General features: G+C 38.5%; 1 protein-coding gene across 1 annotated transcript in view; it reads left to right on the forward strand.

The window, feature by feature from the left end:
• Positions 1–17364, forward strand: part of LOC141488493 (myomegalin-like) — a 40562-nt gene extending 23198 nt beyond the window's left edge. Inside the window, 2 exon segments of the mRNA XM_074188600.1 lie at positions 232–15822; positions 16662–17364. Of these exon segments, the coding sequence (XP_074044701.1) occupies positions 232–503 (272 nt within the window). The 3' untranslated portion in view covers positions 504–15822; positions 16662–17364.
• Positions 17365–21323: the final 3959 nt, after the last annotated feature.

Raw genomic sequence — 21323 nt, forward strand, 5'->3', positions numbered from 1 at the left:
AAAAAAAGCATAAATACTACGGGAAGGGAAGCAACAATGGATGTTAAGGTGACATCAAAATTTGAAAAGTTGGGAGACTGGTGCTAACATTGGCAGAGATGGTAAAGTAGGAAAAAGGGAATCAGCCTGGAAGCAGGGTGAAGGTGATGAATTCTGTCATGAGGGAGTGATTCCACATGAAGTTCCCAGAACAAGGCCATCAAAATTGTCCTTCAATTTTTCATCTTACAGCTGGGACATCTATCACCACAAGGGCCTCTGAGCAGCGACTTGAGCACCCTTGTATCAGAAGTACGAGCTCTTCGAAGTCAACTGGAATACAGCATCCAAGTGGACAATGCCCTACGGCAACAGCTGGAGCAGCAGTTGGATGGCAGTACTGGGAAAGCCACTTTCAACTCTTCCTGTGGGACCCAGGGTTTCCTGGCCACGAACACTGGAAACAAGTGGAATTTCTTCCAAGGTTGGAAAAAAATCTAACCCACATAGTAAATGGGGATTAAGAGTTAGCTATAGAGTGTGGTTGATGACATCATGATTATCTATCATTTGTTTTCATCCCTAGTTTCCTCAACTATAAAATAGGGATAATGGGGAAAAATAGACCTTCTCTCCCAGGGTTGCTGGGAAGTTCAAAGGAGATAATTATAAAGTGCTTAGTACAGCCCCTGTTCTTATTTTGGTGTAAGGCAAGTTGGTCAGGATTATTTCAGATATTTTACTGATAAGGAAATTTAAGATTAGAGCAATTGGGAATTTTCCAAGGTCATTCTCCAACTAGTAAATGGTAGTCAAGCTTAAATAGCTGCTTGTGACCCTAGATAAGTCAGTTTACCCTGTTTACTTGAGTTTCCTCATCTGTTAATTGAGTTGGAGAAGGAAATGGTAAACACTCCAGTATCTCTTCAAGAAAACCATAAAAGGGATTGGACATGACTGAATAACAATGACTCCAAATTCAGTTTTCTTTCCACTGCACCAGTGTCAGGCTGTGGATTAAATTTATCCAGGTGGAAGGAGTTTAAAATTAGGCTGAGTCTTGAATAGTAGATATTTTGGTTTTTTCTGATTATACATAAAAACAATTTTTTCACATTCATTTTAAAAAAATTTTGCATTCTAAATTCTCTCCCTTGCAACAAATTAGTATTACCTGATTCTGGTATGAGGTACAGAGCTTAAATAGATTTTAAAATAAAATGCCTTTTGAGGAGAAACGAATTAAAATTTAAAAATATCAATTTTCTTCCTCCCTCCTTGCCTCCTCCCTGAAATGATAAATAATTTGTAGGTTATACATGTGCCTTCATACAAAACACATTTCCATATTGATCATGTTGTGAAAGAAAACATTTTTAAAAGCCCACAAAATAGTGAAAAATACCAATGAATAACAATTATATATGAATAATAAAATAAAAATGAATATTAATGAAAAATGAATGCTCTAATTTGCATTCAGATTCCTCCATCAGTTCTTTCTCTGGAAATGAATAGAATTTTTTATTATGAGTTCCTTGGTATATTGTCTTAGATCTTTGTATTGTTAACAATAGCTGAATCATTCACCATTGATATTGAAGAATTTTGCTGTTACAGTGAGGTTCTACTTATTTCACTTTCCATCGATTAATGCAAGCCTTTCTGAAATCATCCTGTTCATCATTTCTTATAGTACAATAGTACTGCATCACAATCATATACCACAACTTGTTTAGCCATTTTTCCTAAGATGGGCCTCTTCTCAATTTCTAATTCTTTTCCCCTAAAAAGAGCTGCTATAGTTTTGTACACATATGGATCCTTTTCAGGGAGGTCATTTTAAACAAGAGGAGTTGTAGTAGTTGGCCAGAATCATCAAATAAACTGGGATCCAGAAAAATAGAGATCTTTAGACATCAATGTGTACAGTCTTATGTGAGGTTTGTGTGGCCAAAGTAATGGGTGGTCACTCCATCTCTTGCCTTCTCCTTATATAAGCATCTTCATTTTCTAATAAAACAACAGACTGATTGTTTTTTTGAAGAGAGTGGGACATCAGTATAAGGAGCCTCTGTGCTTTGAATTCAATGCATGTTCCAGGAACAGTTCTCAGGGAAGTCTGGTCTCTAAAGAGAGGAGTCAAATTCTGTGTCTCCCTATCCCAGAATCCTTGGGTAAATCACTCCAAAGATTAGCTTTGATTTATATTGAGGGTCTAGCCAAAAGGAAGAAGAAAGGTGTTCAAGATCCAAAGCAGGTAGGGTACAGAACAATAGTTGATTTTCACTCTACAAAAGAAATGCTTAGGCAGAGCCAAGGTGGTATAAAGCCAGGAAGCTCCCAGAATTTTCCCTGAAACAACTTAAAAAGAAGCCTCTACCCCTCAAAAAAAAAAAGTGAAACAAGTTCTCCATTCAAGATATTGTGGAGGAACTTCAGAAAAGGTCTGTCTGACATGAGTAAAAGAGGAGTGTAGCCCAGTGAAGGCAGGAGAACTGAAAAGTCAGTGGGAGGCTCTTTGTCACAACATAGCTCTGGTTCTGGCTCTGCAGGCCAGCAGTGAGGGTCCCAACCCCAACTCAAGACAATGTTTGAGCTGGGAACATTGGTGTAGCTGGCAGGGCTACTCTAATGTAGGGAATAAACTGAACATCTGAGACACCAGAGTAGAAAGTCAGGGAGTCCCCAGCACAAACAGCCTGTGCTCCAGCATAGAGCTCAGCTCTCAAAATGAGTAAAACCCCCAGAAGAGCACTAACAGTAGAAAGCTACTATTCTGATAGGGACAATTTAAAAAATGCCAAATCGGAAAAGGAAAGCAGTGACAAAATGCCTATATGTGAAACCTCAAAGGGATTTTATGAATTGGTCTCAAATCCAAAAGGACTTCTTTGAGGAGCTCAAAAAAAGATTTCAAAACCAAAGATGAGAGGAGGAAGAAGGAAATTGAGAAAAGAAATGACAGCCATGCAGGAGAATTAAAAAAAAACTGACAAGAAAAATACCTTTAAAAAAGTAAAATTGGCCAAATGGCAGAAAAAAATCAATTCCTTTAAAAATTGGTCATATGGAAAAAGAAATAAAAAATGTTAGTCCTTTTAAGACTAAACTGTTTACATCCCTACACAGGAAGACAATACTTGTAATTTTTGAAAACTGCATTTCTCTTAGGACAGTTGAAAGGAGCATACTTAGACAGAGGGTGTGGGTATAAACTGAATATGATGTAATGGTACTTTAGTTCATGAGTATTTTATTTCTTTTGGGACAGTTGGAGGGATAAGAGGATGTGGATAAGAAGTGATGATGAAGTAATGATTATAAATCAGTATTATAAAGTGAAGATGCTTATTAATCAATCAATCAATCAACCCTTGAGAACTGTAATTCTATCAGGACAGATGAAAGGAGTATACTTTGACAGAGGACAATTAAAACCTAAAAAAAATTATACTGGAAGAAGGAAGAGACATTAGAGTATAAATAACACCACATGAAGACTTACATAGGACTTAATGTAGAGTAGGGAAAGAAGGGAGAGTGCAAACACTGAGTAAGTCTTAACTCTTAACAGATTTGACTTCAAGAGGGAATGACATACTTCCCAATTGGGTTTAGAAATTCATCCTACCCTACAAGGAGTAGGAGCAGGAGGGAGAAAGAAATAAAAGGGAGGGGAAAAGCAAAAGTGAAGAAAAAAGTAAAAGGGGAAAGGGAGGAGAAAGGGGGTAGATAAAAGGGAGGGAAGATTGAGGGAAGTAGCAGTCAGAAGAAAACATTGGTGAGGAGGGAGGGATAAGGGAAAAGGAGAGAGAAAAGTACAAATGGGGAAAATAGGATGGAGGGAAATAAAATTAGTAATCACAACTATGAATGTGAATGGGATGAACTCTTCCACAAAATGGAAATTGACAGCAGATAAACCAGAATCCTACAATGTGTTGTTAACAAGAAACACATCTTAAGCAGAAAGATAACACAGGGTAAATGGAAAAGGCTGGAGCACACTATATTGCACTTCAGCTGAAGTTAAAAAAAAGGCAAGGGTAGTAATCCTGATTTCAGACAAAGCAAAAGCAAAAATACTCTAATTAAAAGTAATAATAAAGAAAACTACATCATCTTAAAAGATATCATAGGCAATATCAATAGTAAATGTATATGTACCATCCATATTCTTAGAGAAAAAGCTAAATGAGTGACAAGGAGACAACATAGCAAAACTGTATTAGTGGGTGACCTCAACCTCCCTCTCTTAAAATAAGATGAATCTAACCACAAAATAAACAATAAGGAAGTGAAAAAGATGAATACAATTTTAGAAAAGTTACATATGATTCCTCTCTGGAGAGAATGGAATAGGGGATAGAAAGGAATATACCTTCTTCTCTGTGGTACATGGATGGCACCTACACAAAAACTGACCATGTATTAGGGCATTAAAAACTTCCCAATCAAATGCAGAAAAACAGAAATTTAAGTGCTTTCTTTTCAGATCGTGATCAATAAAACTTAAAGGCAATAGAGGTCCATGGAAAGATTAACTAAAATTAATTGTAAACTAAATAACCTATTATAAGAAATGGATGGATCAAACAAAAAATTAAAGAAATTTTATTCAGGACAATGATAATGATGAAATATATACCAAAAGCTGTGGTAAATAGCCAAAGCAGTTGTTAGGGGAATGCTTACATAAATAAAACAGAGGAGCTAGAAAAAGAATAGATTTTTAATCTCCTATTAAATACCAAATTAGAAATTCAGAAAATCAGAGGAGAAATTAAGAAAGCTATTGAACTAATGAATAAAACTAAGAGTTGCTTTTTTTTTTGTAGTTTTTGCAAGGCAATGGGATTAAGTGTCTTGCCCAAGGCCACACAGCTAGGTAATTATTAAGTGTCTGAGGCCAGATTTAAACTCAGGTACTCTTGACTCCAAGTCCAGTGCTCTATCCACTGTACCACCTAGCCGCTCCCTAAGAGTTGCTTTTTATGGGGGGAAAAAACACAATAAAATAGACCAATAAGTAATCTACTTAAAAAAAAGAAAACCAAATTACCAGTATCAAAAATGAAAAGGATGATCTCACCACCAATAAGGAGGAAATTAAACTAATAATTTGGAGCTATTTTGCCCAACTATATGCCAACAAATCTGATAATACAAGTGAAATGGATGGATATTTAAAAAAATGTACACTGCTCAGATTAACAGAAGAGGAAATAAAATACTTAAATGACCTCATTTCAAAAAAAAATTGAACGAAGCCATCAGTAAACTTTGTAAGGAAAAAACCTCTAGAGCCAGATGGATTTACAAGTGAATTCTACCAAACATTTAAAGAACAATTAATTCTAATACTATAGAAACTATTTGAAAAGTAGATGAAGAGCAGTTCTGCCAGATTCATTTTGTGATACCAACATGGTGCTGATAGCTAAATCAGGAAAAGTCAAAACAAAGAAAATTATAGGGCTATCTCCCTAATGAAAAATGATGTAAAAACTTTAAATAAAATTTTAGCAGAGATTACAGAAAATTATTACCAGGATCATACATTATGACTAGATAGGATTTATACCAGGGATGATTCAGTATTAGGAACACCATATCATAATGAGCCACATCAATAATAATTAACAGAAATCAATGATTATTTTAATAAATGCTGAAAAAACCAATGACGAAATGCAGTACCCATTCTAATTAAGAGGAATAAAAGGAGTTTTCCTTAAAATGATAAGCACTATTTATCTAGAACCATGAGCTAGCATTATTTGTAATAGAGCTAAACTAGAAGCATTTCCAGTAAAATCAGGGGTGAAACAGGGATGCCCTTTTACTACTATTCAATATTGTATTAGAAATATTAGCTTTATCAATAAGAAAAAAAAAGAAATTGAAGGAATTATAATAGATGATAGACAATTTTAATAGACAAAATTCTCATTCTTTGCAGATGATATAGAGAATGCTAGAAAATGAATTAAACAGTATAGCAAAAACTAGGCATAGATTAACTTCTTCATACCCTGTATCAGGATAAGGTCAAAATAGGGACAGGATTTAGACATAAGGGTTATACCATAAGCCATTTAGAAGAATAAGGAATAGTCTGTCATCTGTGGAGAAGGGAGTTTATGAACAAATGAGAGAAAAATTATAAATTGAAAAATTATTTTTGGCACAAAATTAAATTAAAAGTTTTTGCACAACAAAACCAATTCAAGCAAGATTAGATGGAATGTAGAAAGCTAGGAACCGATTTTCATAGCTAGTGTTTCTCATTTCTAAAATATATAGAGAACTGAGTCAAATATATAAGAATAAAAGTCCTTCCCCAATTGATAAATGATCAAAGGATATGAATAGGCAGTTTTCAGACGAAGAAATTAAAGCTATCTATAGTCATATGAACGAATGCTCCAAAATATTATTAATTAGAGAAAAAAAGCAAGTTAAAACAATTCTGAGGTACTACTTCACACATAGAAGATTGGCTAAAATGACAAAAAAAGAGATAATAAACAACATTAGAGAGGATATAGGGAAACTGGGACACTGATGCATTATTGGTGATCCAACCATTCTGGAGAACAATTTTGTAATTATGGCCAAAGTAATAAAAGCATGTATACTCTTTGGTCCACCAAACCACTACTAGATCTTTAACCCAAAGAGATCATAAAAAAGGAGAAAAGATCCAGATGTACACTATTTATAGCAGCTCTTTTTTGTTGGACAAAGAATTGGAAATTCAAGGGATTCCCCTGGGGAATGACTGAACAAATTATTGTATATGAATATTATGAAGTACCATTGTTTTATAAGAAATGAGTGGTAGGGTTTTAGAAAAACCTGGAAAGACTTGCATGAACTGATGCTGAATGAAGTGAGCAGAGTACGTTGTGTGTACCATTGTACACATTAACAGTAATATTATGAATTGATCAACTATAATGGTTGCAGCTCCTCTCAATAGTTCAGTTATCAAAAATTATCCTGAGAGAATTATTATGGAAAATACCATTCACAACCAGAGGGAAAAACTATGGTATCTGAATGCAGAGCAAAGCATCTAGGTTCACTTTTTAAAAGTTTTAAAATGTTTTTTCTTACTTTCTCTTGATTTTTTCCCCTTCTTAGTTCTAATTTCTCTTTCATAACATGACTAATATAGAACTATATTAAACACAATTGTACATTTACTACTTTTATTTGATTATTCTCTGCCAAGGGGAGGGGAAGAGGTTGGTAGAAAAAGGTGGAACACAAAAAATTGCAAAAAGATGAATGTTGAAAACGTACTTTGCATGTGATTAGAAAAAATTTTTAAAAGGAAATGCTTAAAACACAAAAGACTCATAAGCATACATTGAGAAAAGTTAAAACATGACTATAAACTATAAATCCCAAGAGGTTATACTTAAAACATTTTTTAAATAACAAAACAGTCTTCATTTTTTGTATTCATTTGCATATTAATAAAAGATTTCTATTTTCTAATGTAATCTCATTGAGGACAGGCATTCATTTTGTTAATTTTTTTAAGGCAATGGGATTAAGTGACTTGCCCAAGGTCACACAGCTAGGCAGTTAAGTGTCTGAGGCTGATTTGAACTCAGGTCCTCCTGACTCCAAGGTCTTTGCTCTATCTATAGACTTTTTGCCTTTTGTTTTTTTTCTATTAGTAGTAGTTAATTATGGCAGGGTTCCGTCCTTGCTGTTTTGACCCCCTCCCTCTTCCAGTGCTGTGATTTCCCCACCACAGTTTTCTCCTGCACAAATCCACAAGGTTAAACATCTTCAACCCCCTTGAATTGATGGCTATGAGGGACAATTAAGTTGATGTAAATTCCACAGAGAGGGGAGGGATAATTTTTCTAGTCTTCCTTCCCACAGGCATAGAAACCCTTTCCCCTCTAAATGGATCCACAGTGCTTTATCTTCTGCACCCTCTGTTCATAGCTGTGATCCTCCATCACAAGCCTTTCATCGAGTATTCTACTGTTATGGACCTGAGAGGGTTCCTCTGAGGTCACTGCTATGAGGGGAGAGGGTTGCTCCATAGCCAGGGCTTGAAATTCAAGGTCAAGTTACCTATGAGGTGGCTTGTGTTAACTGAGCTCAGCATATAGGGCAGCCTGGAGACATGTAGGCTGAGTGGAAACTTTAATTATCTCAGCTCTCCAATGTCATTTCAGCCAATTTTTTAACCTCATGTGATTTTTCTGCCTTCTCAGCCTCTGGATGAAGATTGAATTACTACAGATGGTGTTTTTTGGTCTTGATTTCCAGGTGGTTAGGCCTAGGGAATTAGGGTAAAAACTACTCTGCCATCTTGTGAATTGTGTAACCAAAAATGAGGCTTTATATTCCATTCTTGCTTTTATTTGTTTTTTAATGGTTTAACTAGTATTAATTACTACATTTTTACAAGAATCCAAAAACCAACACATACTTTGATATATTCCATCATTATTGCTATTAGACATTTATCAAGTTTTACCAAGAACCAGAGACAAAGTAAAATATGGATTATGTGTATTTTCAGTTATTTGTGGGGTATAATGGGATTATGCTTATTGTTTCATAGTGTTGAACTTTGCATTTCTAGTAGAAACACTATTTATATTGATTAACTTATCTGAATATTTTGCTATAAAATTTTTGCTAGATTTTGTTTAATTTTTTTAATATCAATATCCACTAGTTATATGGGGCAACTAGGTTGCGCCATGGATAGAGAATAGGGCTGGAGTCAAGAAGACTCATCTTCCTGAGTTCAAATTTATTCTCAGACACTCAATAGTTGTGTGACCCTGAGTAAGTCGCTTAATCCTGTTTGCCTTGGTTTCCTCATCTACAAAATGAACTGGAGAAGGAAATGGCAAACCACTCCAGTATTTTTGCCAAAAATGGAAATGTATTGCAAGACTATGTATTTATAACCTATATCAAATTACTTTCTCAAAGAGAGGGGATGGGAAGGAAGGGAGAAAATTTGGAACTTGATTTTTTAAAAATGAATGTTAATTATTCTTGCATGCAACCAGGGAAAAATAAAATGCTAAATACATTTTTAAAAGGTTAAAAAAACAAAAAAGGAAACCCCCCCCCCAAACCTAGGTGGGTCAAGAATAATCAGATACAACTGAAAACTACTGAATTTGGCCTGAACATAAGTAGATGATTTAAAAACCGACTCATTTCATTTCCAGATGATTCTCTCCATTTAGTGCTCTGTGTACAAGATTTCTTGGATTGGATAGCCCTACGATCTTATCTGAGCCCAATTTTTCTGTCATAGTAGATTTTCCAAGCTAAGAATCTCAGTGTAATATTTAACTCATCTAACTTTCATCCTTGCCTTAAGTCCTTTTCAAAGCAACCTTGTCACTCAAAACACATTTAACCATCAGTCCATCAAAAAGCTCTCTAGGCACTCAAATGACTGTTTAACAGTTTGTCTTCTTTGTGAACTTTCCATCTTCACTCCATGTAAATCTCTCTGATGCTCCATTTGAAGTTAGTGAACTTACCCCTAACCTGTAAGGATGCCAAAAGATACATACACTCTTAATGTTTTTACTCTGCCATTTACACAGCCCTGAGGCCCTGAACCCTGCCTCCCTAGGATGTTCACTTCTTTGTGAATTTAGGGCAATGAAAGGAAGGTGAAAAAAGATATGAGGATTTTGACAATTGAAACATTACAGCTCATATGCTCCAAGCAGGAGTGGAAAGGAAATGGTCTGATAGTGAGGCAGCTGGACCAAGGAAAAACTAAGAGAAGACAGAGGAATGCAGAGAAGTCAGGAATCCTGGAGGAAAAGAAAAAATGTTGGGGAATGAGAGAAGAGGAGAACCCAGAGGTGAGAAGAAAGAGATGAGAAAAGAGGATTTTTTCTAAGAGTCAGTGATCTCATTACCTCAGCACCTTGAGCTTCCAGGGTAGGTGAATTGAGAGTAACTTGCATGAGAGAAATCATTTTATGGACCAGAACTTTTCCTTCTAGGATCTGCTGATTCAGGGCACTATAGTCATCAATATGGCCAATACGTGGTGACCATGCTTGTTGGCAAATGAACCATCAGGAGCATTCCCCTCCAGTATGGGAGGGGTCTTCCTTCCAGGGAACACATCTAAACCCAAATCTGAAAAACATAATAAAGCTTAATTCAAAACTTAGTCATATTACTGAACACTCTGTGATCACTCAATGCTTTAAATTAAAGAAACCAAAAGACCAAACAGTGGAAGAGGCTGGCATCTGGAAGGATAATCTCTGGGAAATGTCCAGGACTGGGGGCTGTAGGTTGAGGCAATTTATTCTAATCTTGACAGCTTTTTCAATTCCTAATAGTGATATCAGGTAATTAGATATAATGATACTTGTTTTTTTAAAAATAATGAAAGAAAAATAGGTTTGGGACAATCTATTTTTGTTGGAATAAACAGTTTGGGGGCAGAAAAAGCGAAAATAAAGGAATTTTTATTATTTTATGTTTTCCTAGATGGAGGGGCAGTGTGGAGTAGTGATTAGAAGGCTAATATTAGAATCTAGAAGACCTGGTGAAATCCTGCTTCTGGCACATCTATGAGTCATGTAACCTCACGATGCCTCAAATAACCCTTTAAGATTTACAGACAAATTGCAGGCCTGCATTGATGAAGGAAATTTCTACATCAATGGATTTAGTGATCCAGACAGGAAAAAAAATAGAAAACTTTCAAAGGGCAAAGGAATTCTGGTAATAATGAAGAGGAAACATAGAAAGGAAACAAACCATAATGGTAGAAATGTATTGGGTGATAATGACAAGGCAGGGCTTACAGCTTGAGAGAGGCAACCAACACAGATAATAGACGACTATATCCGCATTATTCCTCTGAGCTCTCATCATTCTCCTCAGTTGTCATATTTTTACCTTTTGTTCTCTGGAACGGGGAAGACTCTGGGTGAAGAGCACTGGCTGTGGCCGTGGAAAAGACTGAAGGTGGAACGTTCATACCAACATCCCGAACTGGAGGAGAAGAAATTGAATCTGCACCAGAAAGACAAGCATAGCCATCAGCATTCCACAAAGCACTTTACTGGATATTTGCAAACCTAGTCTTTGTTTTCTCAACTAATGTAACTCAGTAATCACACATTCCACAGACCCTTTTGTGTGTGTGTGTGTGTGTGTGTGTGTGTGTGTGTGTGTGTGTTTGTGTGTTTGTGTTAGGGCAGGGGGGGGAGGCAGAGATAGAGAGAGACAAAGACAGGAGAGACAAGAGACAAATAGACATGGAGACAGAGAAACATCCAGAGAGATCCATCCTACAGTAAGTCATCTTTATGTGCCTTGGAGTGGCCCTAAACACTAGAAAAGATTTTTGGACCATCATAAACACACACACACACACACACACACACACACACACACACACACACACTCTCTCTCTCTCTCTCTCTCTCTCTCTCTCTCTCTCTCTCTCTCTCTCTCTCTCTGTCTCTGTCTCTGTCTCTCTCTCTATATATATATACACACACACACACACGTTCACGCATGCAAATGTATATGTATATTTTTTAAAACTTACTGCTTCACTGTAATAATTAGGAATTATGGGCCTCTCAGACTCTTGGAAAAGTCTCTTTTAGAGGAATCCCTAAATTACTGGAACAGACTGGAATCTTATTCTTTTCTTAAAAAGAAAAAAAATTTGAAAAGCATTCCGTAGAAAAACTGCCAAACCAAGATTTGAGGAATGGAAGCCCATTCTACTCACCAAATTTGGCATGAAAACTTCACAGCACGCAAAGGATTTAAAATACAGGTAGCTAGCTAGTTAGTTAAAAGACAGACGATAGATATAGATGACAGATAGATGGAGATAGAGAGATAAATAAGATATAAAAGAAGAAAAATCGGGTAAAGAAGAGTCTTTGGTAAATAGAAATAGGAGATTGACGGAGGCCTGTTGGAGAGAGAGCATGGAAGGAGGATCTTCAGGGATATATAACAAAAAGAATAGAGAGCAATTTGCTGGCCCTGAAATAGAGTGAAGCCCAGTCTCTACAAAGGCTGTGATATGTGACCTGAAGGAGAAATAAGCAGTATAATAAGCATGAGAACTAGTTATTTCCTGGCAGACAAGAAAAGGGGGAATGAATGAGTACACAGTAGATAAGAGGACAAACTGAATGTGACCACAACGATCATATCTTCAGGAGACAAAAAGTACAAGATTAAGGGAAATCAGGGAACAGGTGCTCTGGAAAGGAAAGACAGGGGGGAAGTTTAGAAAATAGTAGCCAAGGAAGAATACAACCTAAGAAAAGCTGAAATGAAATACTGGAAATTTAGCATTAGAGAAGTCGGAGAGAGACTTTTTCCTTCCAAGAATGAGGCTGAGCTCATGGCTTCCATACCAACATCTCTGGAGGTAACTTAGCCAGCACGTACCTATGAAGGCAGAAGGCAGGGATGTAACAAGGGTGGACAGGACCCCACCTCGATCTGCTCTAGCCTGAGCTGAAGCATATGGGAACTGAGCTGGGGTCCCTGGCCTTTCAGTGACACAATTGTCCAGTACTGAAGGATGTCAGAGCAATATTCTGGTTGTCTTGAAGGCATCAGGAGTGGGGCTTTGCATATCAAAGGAGGTGAGCTACTGAGCCTAGAAGAGTAGACCTTCAAAAGCAGTGACTCCCCCATTTACTGAGCATGTGGGAACTCTAGGGAAGCCTCCTGTCTCTTGGATTTCTTAGGGGACTGGGGTTGGGGTGGGGAGGCTATGATAATTGCTCAAACTTGGCAAACCTGGGCCTGCACCCAAGCACCCTGACTGACACTTCTGCTTTGTGCTTTTTTCCCCTAACTTAGGTGACTGAACCCTGATCCTGAGATGGTTCTCTTTAGTTTTAGCAACAACTTCATGAATTAAGAGTCTAGGATTTCAGAGATTCCTTGGTTGGACCTAATTAGAAGGAAAAGGAATTTCTACATTTATACTCTTCTCAGCAGAGATGCCCACTACCAAGAGAAAGAACCCAAGCTATGGCCCCACTGACCAAAAGACATGGACATTGAGGGAGTTGTTTGGAGAGTAGAGTCAAAGTGAAGATAAAATGGCTATTCAACAGTGGGTGTTTTAATGTTTTAAGTATCCTGCCCCTGGGCCTTCTCTAATGAATATCACAGGGATCACTGTGGTTCAGGATGTGGGAGTGAGTCAGGATCCCTCCTGGAAGAAGTTCAGATGAACCACTTTGAGAATTCTCACGCTACAATGCAACCTGAAGGATCATGATTCCCAAATGGTGTTTGGTGGCCCCGTTAAGGTCAAAAGCAAACTGTGAAATCTAAATATCTGAAATTCAATTAAGTAATTAAATTCAGATTCTTGAGTCACATGTCGTGGACTTGAGGGATATCAAAAGAAGTAAAATCCATTGTCCAGTTTCTTATGGAATTTATAATCTAATGGGGGAGAAAGGATAAGACAAACTCAAATGAATATAATACAGAGTATATAAAAGAACCACAATGTAACACCAGATTTCAAAGGATGTCTGGCAACTGGAAATATTTAATGAAGGAAAACAGTTTTAGGTCCCATAGGAGACACAAACTTTATGAAATTTTATAAATGCCTGCCCTTGGGCAGCTAGATAGAGCTGAGTATAAACTGAACTCCCAAGCATTAAAAAACCCCACAAAACCTTAATAATGGAATTCATCAAGACAGAAAGAATAATTAATAGGTAAGATTTTTTTAAAAAGACTTTAGCTGATAAAGTATTATGCTTGAAACAAAACGACAAAGAAAACAAGATGAAAATTTAAGGAACTGAACAGTACAAGAAATCTTTTTATTGAAATACAGATGTTCCGATTACCAAAACTATTGTAGAGTAAAACAGTGAGAGAGAGAAAAGTATGAACCAATACAATAGTGAATATTGACACAAAAAAATTAAATAAAAATCTTGCAAAAAGACTACAGCAAAATATTCAAAAAAGTTATTTGATATGAACATATTGTGTTTCTGCTAGAAATGCAAGGATGGTTTAACATTAGGAAGTCAATGAATATAATCACATTAAAAACAAAATATATAATGTCAATAGATAACACAAAAAGCCTTCAGGAAAAAATAAAGCAACCACTTGTGTTAAAAATCTTAAAAAATGATAAAGGAGCAGTTAGGTGGTGCAGTGGATAGAGCACCAGCCCTGGAGTCAAGAGTACCTGGGTTCAAATCCGACCTCAGACTTAATAATTACCTAGCTTTGTGGCTTTGGGCAAGCCATTTAACCCAATTGCCTTGCAAAAAACCTTTAAAAAAACACAGCATGGTTAAGACCTTTTTACAGTGTGATCAAAGTTTACACCTAATATCCAAAACTGACTTTATTACAATAAATAATGTTTTTGGATTTCCTTGACTAAGCTGCTGACTTCATTTTCATGTTTTTCCTGCATCTCTCTCCTGTCTTTTCCCAGTTTTTCTTCCAACTCCCTCATTTGATTTTCAAAGTCTTTTTTTGAGCTCTGTTATAGCCTGACAGCCTGCAACCCCTGACATCAGAGAGTAAACATTATAATGGAGGAAACAACATTTAAATAACTAGGAACCTACAAGTTCAATAGAGGGTATAAATGAAAGGCCAGATTATATAACAGCTGAGAGGACAGGAAAGCAATCATGGCTCTATGGCAACCACAAGGAGAAAGAAGGAATGGAATTACAGAACCCTTGGAGCTGTCTCCTTGACTTTTCTTTTTTTTAAAATTTATTTATAAGGCAATGGTGTTGTGACTTGCCCAAGATCACATGGCTGGTCAATTATTAAGTATCTGAGGTCAGATTTGAACTCAGATACTCCTGACTCCGGAGCTGGTACTCTATCCACTGCACCACTTAACTCTTTTCTTTGGGAACAGTGGCTGATGTTTGTCAAGCTTGGTTGGGTAGGAATTGGGAAATGGGATGGGTAGAGATTAGGCTGGCTAGCCATAAGTGAATAAAACTCAAGAAAAGGGAGATGCAAAGGGACTGGGAACTCTGAAAGGTTTGTTAGCATCAGCAAATAGCTTTTACATCAGGTTTTTTCCATTTCTTCTACTTTATTTCTGGACAGTAAAAGGTTGAGATGACAACAATAGAGAAAAACAGCAGGCATAAGATATTATTTGAATCCCCTATATTTTTAAACTTTTCCTTTAAGGAGGATCAGAGTTTTTCCTATAAATTTCTTCATGAAAAAAATTAGAATGGAATCTCTTAAATATTATTCCAAAGAGACTAGGATGGTACATGAAACTCAAAGTAGCAAATGACGTAAGGATCTCAACACATACATAATGCTGTAGTAGAGGCATGAAGGTGTGGGAATAACTGGGAGAAGACCCTTCTCCAGTGAGCTATTTGAAATCTCTAAAAGAAATAGAGGGAATAACTTTAAAAACGATGGCCACGGGGCAGCTAGGTGGCACAATGGATAGAGCACTAGAGAACCTGACTTCAAATGTGATCTCAGACACATAATTACCTAGCTGTGTGACCTTGGACACTTAACTCCACTGCCTTGCAAAAACTGAAAAGAAAAGAACTGGCCGAAGTATAGCCAACCCAAAGCCTGAGAATATTACTCTAAGGACTTGCAAGTGGTAACCTAGTGTGAAGACCACCTTCAGAGGGGTGGGATAGAGCATGACTCTATTCTTTTCCTTGCTAACATCCCTTCTTTCTTTCTCGGACAATCTCTTTCTCTCCTGAGCCCCTTGAGAAGAATACCTCAAGATTAATTATGTAAAGCTTCATCCCTCTCCTAGTGAAGGTAACAACAGCCTTTCCCTTCTGCTTGGTTCTTTTCCAGCTTGCTTCCTTTTATCTCTGCTCTAATCAAAGTCCTTCATAGTGCAGTGGAAAGAATATATGACTAGCAGTTGGGAAACCCGAGTTCTAATTCCAAGTCTTATCCTAGCTGTAGAACTAGGGCACAAACATTCAGCTTCTCTAGACCCATTCTTCCTTTGTAAAATAAAGGGTTCTTCAATGTTGCCTGAGATTCCCATGATTCTTTTCTATGGCTCTTTGAAAAAGGGAAGAGAAGTCATTCCCACCAGAGTGGGGGGGCATAGCTTGATCTTTTTTCTTTTCCCCATCTTAATTTGGTGGTTTGTCTATCTTCTTGAACATGAAATACTAGACTTTGATGAGGGTGCTAATCAGAGATCTCACTGCTGAGGAATGGGAGTAGTGTCAGCATAGTTGAGCCGTGGGGCAGAGAGCTGGCAGATTGTTTATTGGAGCTGGCACTACCACTAACCTGCTGCATGGCCCCAAGCAGATCACTAGGCCTTCCTGGGCTTAGCCAGATTGCTTTCCGACTCTGATACATGATTCTGTGGACTCTTGACTCTGCAGCAGCATTATGCAAGGAGGCCACCAGAAACTCCACATAGGGGGGACCAAGGGCTGGTACACCGAGCAGCTTTCCATCTAGTTCATTGGCTTCCCATCCTTGAGACTGGCCCACCATGCTGACTCATAATATGAACCTAACCTCTCCCAGCAGCTGTCCTTGGCTTCTAACCTGTTCTGACTCCAATGAAAGCACTCAGATCAATTCCAATCCAATGATTTATCCTGCTTTGTCTTTTATTTTGCCTGCAGGCTGACTCCAAAAGGGTTCTACCATTCACCCAGGTGATGTGACCCTGTCTTCCAGGAGCCAGGCAGAAAGCAATCAGGGACCCCCATCAGGGGTCCCTGAAGCCAAAAGAGGGAGGTGCCTGCCCACAACTTCTCCCATTGCCTAACTATCGAGTAACAACCAGGTTCCACTTTTTGGAAGCCCTACTGTGGAGTTCAGAGGACCTGGAAGGAGACGGTGTCATCAAGCTGAAAGTGAATGAAAATGGAAGCAATCCAACAATTCAGTATTATCAGCTCCTGATTGGGGCCGCCTGGCTCTGGGCAAAAATGTAGAAACTTAGTTATGGGTATAGAACCTAAAATGCTGCTTCTAACTTACTTAGCTGTGGGTCATTTGGATCTGGTCCCAAGGGAGCAGATGTCTGCAGCACAAGCTTCTCTCCTAAATACCTGTTCTTTAAATGAGTCAACTCAGGGGAAATATAGCCATCCTTCCTGCGAATGGGTAGCAGCATGGCCCATAGACCCACACTGGCCTGATTTCTTAGGGAAAAGCAAAAACCAACCAACTCCAGAAGCATCTTTCCCAGGTAGGCAGGAGCAGTTGCAAAGGGCCATCGAAGGACCGACCTATCCACTGGTGCTCACTCTTCACCACTCTCCTCTTCCAGGAGTGAGCCTTATTTGGATCATTCATGGGGGACAGATGTGGGGGGGGGGGGGAATAACAGAGGTCATATCCAGAAGTTTCACCCCCTGGAAAAGTCACCATTGAGACTTGCCTACTTTTGCCGAAGTGTGGAGAGAAATGAGACCTTGTGTTTTCAAACCACTGTCCCCCTCACCTTGGAGCAGTGGTCTGATAAATGACTGGATTCCTGAACCAATTCCCACTTTCCATAGCGAATCACTGCTTTTCTCTATTTTGGGATATACCATTTTCAACTGACTTGGTTCAGCTGAGCGATGATTTTATTTGCTGTATCCCTTCTTCATCCTAGTTTCACTCTAGGGAATCAGGAAGAGCTGGCTGGACCCTGACCAGCAGTGAGCCTCTGTTTTGGGTCCTCAGACAAAGCATTGCCCTTTCATAAATGAAAAGGAAGACTCCCACTGTGGTGAAACCACTTTTTGTGGCATCTTTGCGCTTGTAGGATAAGTGTGTGCGTGTGTATATAGGCTGCCACAGTGGTGTGAGCCACAAGACAGATAGCTGCGACAGGAGGGAAGCAGTAGGAGATAGTCCAGTCTTCTTACGAGGCTGTCTTGTAGTCAAAGGGAGGACAGAGCATGTGTACAAAATAAAAGTGTTTTTCTTCATTTGAGTCTGTTTCTCATTGAATTGGACACCCCTTAAATATGGATCCTGTGCCTCCTCTCATTCATGGGGCCAGACCTTAACTCTAGGTCTATAATGGCAAACAAGGTTTGAGGAATATTCTATTTCTTTAAGATCTCCATGTTCTCATTAAGTAAAATGAGAGGCACCATTTTCCCTCTTTTCCCCAAAGCCATAGGAAGTGACAGGACAGGTGCAGCTGCTCATTTTTGAACGATAAGGTCATTACTTTTTTCAGGGTGGCCCACTAGACAGCATGCACTGACACACAAACCAGCCTTGTCTGCTGTGCTGACCCAAAGGTGCAAACAGGGTGGGCAGGTCCTGGGGAGGCATCAGCTCTACTGATGGAGATGCTGTCCACATCTGCTCTGGCCTGCAATACAAAGTGTTGAAGTGGCTTGGAAGGGTCCCAGAGTCACAACTCTCTTCACCTGTTCAAATTGTTCATTATATAAATGTAGCTTTCATTCCACCATGGAAAGATGCTGAGTACAAACTGCCACTTTCTATGTGTACTTCCTATAAAGACTCAAATAGAAGCATTTGTTTCCTAGGCAGGAATGAATGAGCAGACCAGTTAACTCTGAAGGCATGGCAACTGCCTCTGTGCCAATACCACTATCCTATGACAACCCATTGTCCACCATTCCTCAACAATCCTCTCTGGCTGCCAGGTTTGCTGGGCTTTCACAACATACATTAATGGAGTCCCACGTGTTATATGACAATTTTTATTTTAAGAGTTACATTCTGGGGGAAAAGAACCTGTACACGTGACATCACAGAGGCTCTGGGTACTACAGATTTCTCACAACTAAATCAGCAGTAGGAAAACAAAAGAGCTTGACACTTTTCTTGAACATACCTCTTGAGGATTATCAAAAGTTAACTCTATTCCTTGGCAATATTAAGGGCAAAAAGCACCAGTTAGTGGGAGGAGGGGTTTTTGTTATTTTTAACCTCACAAATAAGAGATTCATCCTTTCCCCCAAAGTGTACAGACTATGAAAAAACTCTCCAAGTTATTCTAACACATAAAGGCACAGGAACAGGTGCTCTGAAAATTCAATCAAGTCTTTTTCAAGGGTCCATACAAGTCCACACACTTAAGACCATTCAATCAATGGGCATTCCTGCTTTTGGGTGCCCTGAAACAACATCCTGGTCAGAGGAAGGGTCTGTAGAGAGGAAGAGAGATCACAGAATTAAAAATAACCTAGCTGCCCTTTGCTAATTTTTTGGGATAAAAATTTACTGGGTTCAGCACTTGTCTCAAATTTCTCTTCTAGCAATGTTAGCCAGAGCTCTTTGGGTACATTGATACCACTTCATGTTGGAGAAATTTCATACTTGGCCTTTGGATTAAGGGAGAGAACGCCTTCTCTAAGTGAAACAGAACTTGTCAGAAAAGATCACCTCCTCAGGGTGGCAAACCAGGACAAATGACTCAATTCAGTTCAATTTATAAAAGATTTAAAAGGGCTTCCTTGGGGAGAAAAAGCCCAAATTCAAGCCCCAGAAATGCTCTTTCAGTGCTACCCGGGTTGGCACAAGGCCTCCTGCTCCATATGGTCTTTTTCTTCTAGAGGAGTCATACCTTATTATGTAATCCTGTTTTGAAGCAAATGTCCTGACCCATCACTGTGATACTTCGAATAACTAGTTAGCTGATAAACAATGGCAGGGATTTAGCTTTCAAGATATAAATAGGGACCAATGACCTCAAACTCACATCCTTGTTGGTTTGTACTAGACAGTCCTATGAGAAGGTGTTAGAATACTATATGTTGCATTATCTATTTCCTCAAGTAAATGATGGCTGAAAGAGGTTTCTTAAGCCAATGCATTCATTTTATTCCCAAAATCTTTCTAAATGTCAATCTCAACTCAATAGCAGATTCTCCCAAAAAGGAAGGAAGAAATGGGTTAATATCAACACTTCATGGTAAGTGGGTTTAATTTGAAGTCTCCAAGTTAGAGAATCATATACTGGCACTTTGCCTAGCCATGGTGCCTCGCCAATTTGGGAAACAGAAGTCCCGTTTCCTATTAAATCAGGTCACGGGATGATGATGGTTCTGGAAAAAGCAGTAAGAAGGAACTCTGCGCAATATCCCCCTTAATAATCAATATGCATGTCATGCTATCATTCATCGGATGTCATGGTCTTTTTTGGTTATGAAGGGAAACAATAAGGCACCAGCCTGCCACAAAAGGAGAAATCTGGGAATGATGAGCACTAAAGAAGCCACTAAAACACATGCCTCCTTCCTAAGGACCCATCTAGAAATATCCAAATTCTTTCTGTACTGGAACTGGAGAGTTAATCCTTGTCTAGGTCTACATAAATGAAACAAGGCTTGTAGGGTCTGGTGTGTCCTTGCTTGGATACAGCCATTAAGATCATCTCACATGTCAACAAGATGCAAGGAGTCATATAATTGTTTTTATTGCTTCCATTATGGCTTGAGATGAAAAGTCTGTTTTAACCACATCTTTAGGAAATGAATATTTATAGGGAACAAGAGTGAGATCAATGTGCATAAAGTGGGAGAGAATGCCTCCTCCTGGGGATCCCTCAGATCCTATGCTTGGTTTGAGCTTGCCAAACCCAGGGTGAAAGCCAGGTTGCTAAGGGTGGTTGAAGCTCCATTTACCTTTTGCGCCTCTCTACTGAGAAGCCCCATGTTCTTCAATTCTCCTTTCCTTCGCTGTTCCTAGACCATATTTTGATTCTTTGACAGAATCCTTCCTCCTTAAAAGACAACCCATTTTGTTAATTTGCCAGCCTTCCCTCAGTCTATGGAAATGACAGAAAGAATGTTCCATTGCCTTTGCCCATTATTTCCAACCTTTATCAGAATCTCTTAAGGCAGAAGATGAAGCTATCATTTAAACAAACACCTGTAAAAGCTTTTAAAAATCAGAATAAGACATGCTCTGGATCACTACCTCCTAGGCAGCTGAAACAATTTTTTGTGGATTTCTCAGATTCAGGTAAAGTATTCTCTAACCAAGTGAAGAAGAGAACAAGGAGTAGCAAAGCTCCATGTCTCTCCTTACCAATGCCACTGGGCTAGCCAGTTTCTATCTCACTGGAAACTAAATACACCATACATCATTCACAAGACCCCAGCCCACAGCTCTTGAACCTCAGGCCTCTGGTCTCCCCTTCCCTGCCTCCGGCCCCTGCCAAAGAGACCTGTATAGAATCACAAATAATACATGAATACAGAGGTCATTAGATACGACTACAACTTTGTTCGATCCTGTCACCCAGCGACAGACATTCTGTGCAGCAGGGGAAAAAAAATGGGTTTTGTTTTTTTGACCTGCAA

The sequence above is a fragment of the Macrotis lagotis genome, chromosome 5 (genome assembly GCF_037893015.1).
Source record: "Macrotis lagotis isolate mMagLag1 chromosome 5, bilby.v1.9.chrom.fasta, whole genome shotgun sequence".
NCBI lineage: Eukaryota > Metazoa > Chordata > Mammalia > Peramelemorphia > Peramelidae > Macrotis > Macrotis lagotis.